The sequence below is a fragment of the Corvus kubaryi genome, unplaced genomic scaffold (assembly GCF_017639235.1).
Source record: "Corvus kubaryi isolate FWS band 111438036 unplaced genomic scaffold, C.kubaryi_AGA036_p1.0 36411, whole genome shotgun sequence".
NCBI classification, from domain to species: Eukaryota; Metazoa; Chordata; class Aves; order Passeriformes; family Corvidae; genus Corvus; species Corvus kubaryi.
In genome coordinates, this window is record NW_024580866.1 from 17,790 (window position 1) to 19,922 (window position 2,133).

Consider the following 2,133-nt stretch of genomic DNA (forward strand, 5'->3'; position numbering starts at 1 on the left):
GTGGATTGAAGATCCATAGGAAGGGTGGAAGAAGATCCATAGGAAGGCCGGGAAAAGGCCATATCGAGGCGGGAGGAAGATCCGTAGGAAAGTTGGGAAATGTCGGAGGAAGGTGGATGTGGCCACGGCCGCGAGCCTTTGGCAGCCACGACGGGAATCGTGGGAGACCATTCCAAGGATCTGAGGGCCACCAGGGAAGCCCGGAGCGGCAGCGTGGGAGCCTCGCCAAGGAGCCGGGAATCTTTCCCATGGGAGCGATCCCTGACTCCGAGCCTGCCCTCGAGGGCCTCTGGAAGTCCTGGAGAAGCTCGGATTGGGCTTTCCAAGGAAAATCCTTCATCCCTTAGTGACTCCTTGGAGAAATCCCGGAGACCTCCAGGAGCAGCATTCCCAGAAGGCCGCGTTATCCCTAAATCCCGGTGCCTTCGGATGGAATCCCGCTCCGTCGCTGGTGCTTCTCTGCTTCCCGGGAAACCCAAGCTCCTTCCGTGGGATCCCGTCTGCCCCGCTCCTGCTGCTTTTCCAAAGGCTCCTTTTCCCGGCTGCTCCCACAGAGCGATCCCAGCAATGATCCCAACGATCCCAGGAATGATCCCAGTGATCCCAGCGATCCCAGGAATGATCCCAGCGATCCCAGGAATGATCCCAGTGATCCCAGCAATCCCAGGAATGATCCCAGTGATCCCAGGAATGATCCCAGGAGCGATCCCAGAGTTTCCAGCAATCCCAGGAACGATCCCAGGAATGATCCCAGTGATCCCAGGAGCGATCCCAATGATCCCAGCAATCCCAGGAATGATCCCAGTGATCCCAGGAACGATCCCAGCAATCCCAGGAACAATCCCAGAAATGATCCCAGAGATCCCAGTAACAATCCCAGCCATCCCAGAGATGATCCCAGTGATCCCAGCAACGATCCCAACAATCCCAGGAATGATCCCAGAGATCCCAGGAACTATCCCAATGATCCCAACGATTCCAGGAATGATCCCAACGATCCCAGGAATGATCCCAATGATCCCAGCAATCCCAAGGACGATCCCAGCAATCCCAGAAATGATCCCAATGATCCCAGGAACGATCCCAGGAATGACCCAGGCTCGGGAGCTGCCCCGAGTGGGATTTGTGGGGTCAGAACCGAGCGGAGGAGCTGCCACATCCCAGCTCCTGGAGCATCCTGGAGCACCGGGAATGCCACCCCTCGGAGCCGCCTGGAAAAGACACCGGGAACGGGAAACTGAGCTCCGCCCTCGCACGGATTCGGGATCACTCCGAGGAAAAGCGGATGATTCCAGAGGGTTCCTAAAACCTGGAAAAATTCCTTGAGAGCAGCACCCCAAAATGTGGGATGGTCCCTAAGGAATCAGCTCGGATCCGGAGATGTTGGAGCCGGGGATTCCCGGCTGGAGAGGAAGGAACCAGGAATCCCAGGCATGGATGGGATCCATGCGGGAAAACGGACTGCCCGGAATTCCAAATGGGAATTCAGCCCCAGCAGCGCATCCACAGGCTTGGGATAAACACCTGGATCCTGCCGCATCCCTTCGGATTTTCCATGGCTGCTCATTCCCAGCTGCCTCTCCCGTGGTCTCCCGACAGATCCGGAACTTTCTCTCCCAGATCCCAGATCCAGGTGGGACACGGCCACGTCCTGGCACTTCCCATTCCGTGTCTCGTTCCTCACGGGTGTCCAGCTTTTCCCTGTCGGAGCTTCCCGAAGATGATTCCTGCTCCTCTGGAAGCAGAAAAATGGGAATTGTCAGGAACGCGACTCATCCCAGGGATCTCCAGCCGTGTTCAGGTCATCCGTTCAGAGCTGCGGATTTACGGGATCGTCGGAGCTCATCAACATTCCCCAAACCAGGATCTGGCACCGCGTGGGGTTTGAGGCAGTGCGGGATCCCAGCAGCATTCCAGAGGGTCCCTGTTTTCCAGGAGGGAGCTGAGATGGGAGGCAGAGGCGGGGGAGTGGCAGGGAAACTGAGGCACCGGGATGCGGGAATTTTGTGGGATAGTTCTGAGGACAAGTGGAGTGGCTGGGATGGGATGGGATGGGATGGGATGGGATGGGATGGGATGGGATGGGAGGGACCTCAGAGCCCCTCCAGTGCCAGCCCTGCCATGGCAGGGACA

At 57.9% G+C, this 2,133-nt stretch overlaps 1 protein-coding gene across 1 annotated transcript in view; it reads left to right on the top strand.

The window, feature by feature from the left end:
* Positions 1–2,041, top strand: part of LOC121660525 (elastin-like) — a 5,636-nt gene extending 3,595 nt beyond the window's left edge. Inside the window, exon 3 of the mRNA XM_042019896.1 lies at positions 555–2,041. Coding sequence (XP_041875830.1) covers positions 555–1,326 — 772 coding nt within the window. The 3' untranslated portion in view covers positions 1,327–2,041. The remainder of the gene's footprint in view (positions 1–554) is intronic.
* Positions 2,042–2,133: the final 92 nt, after the last annotated feature.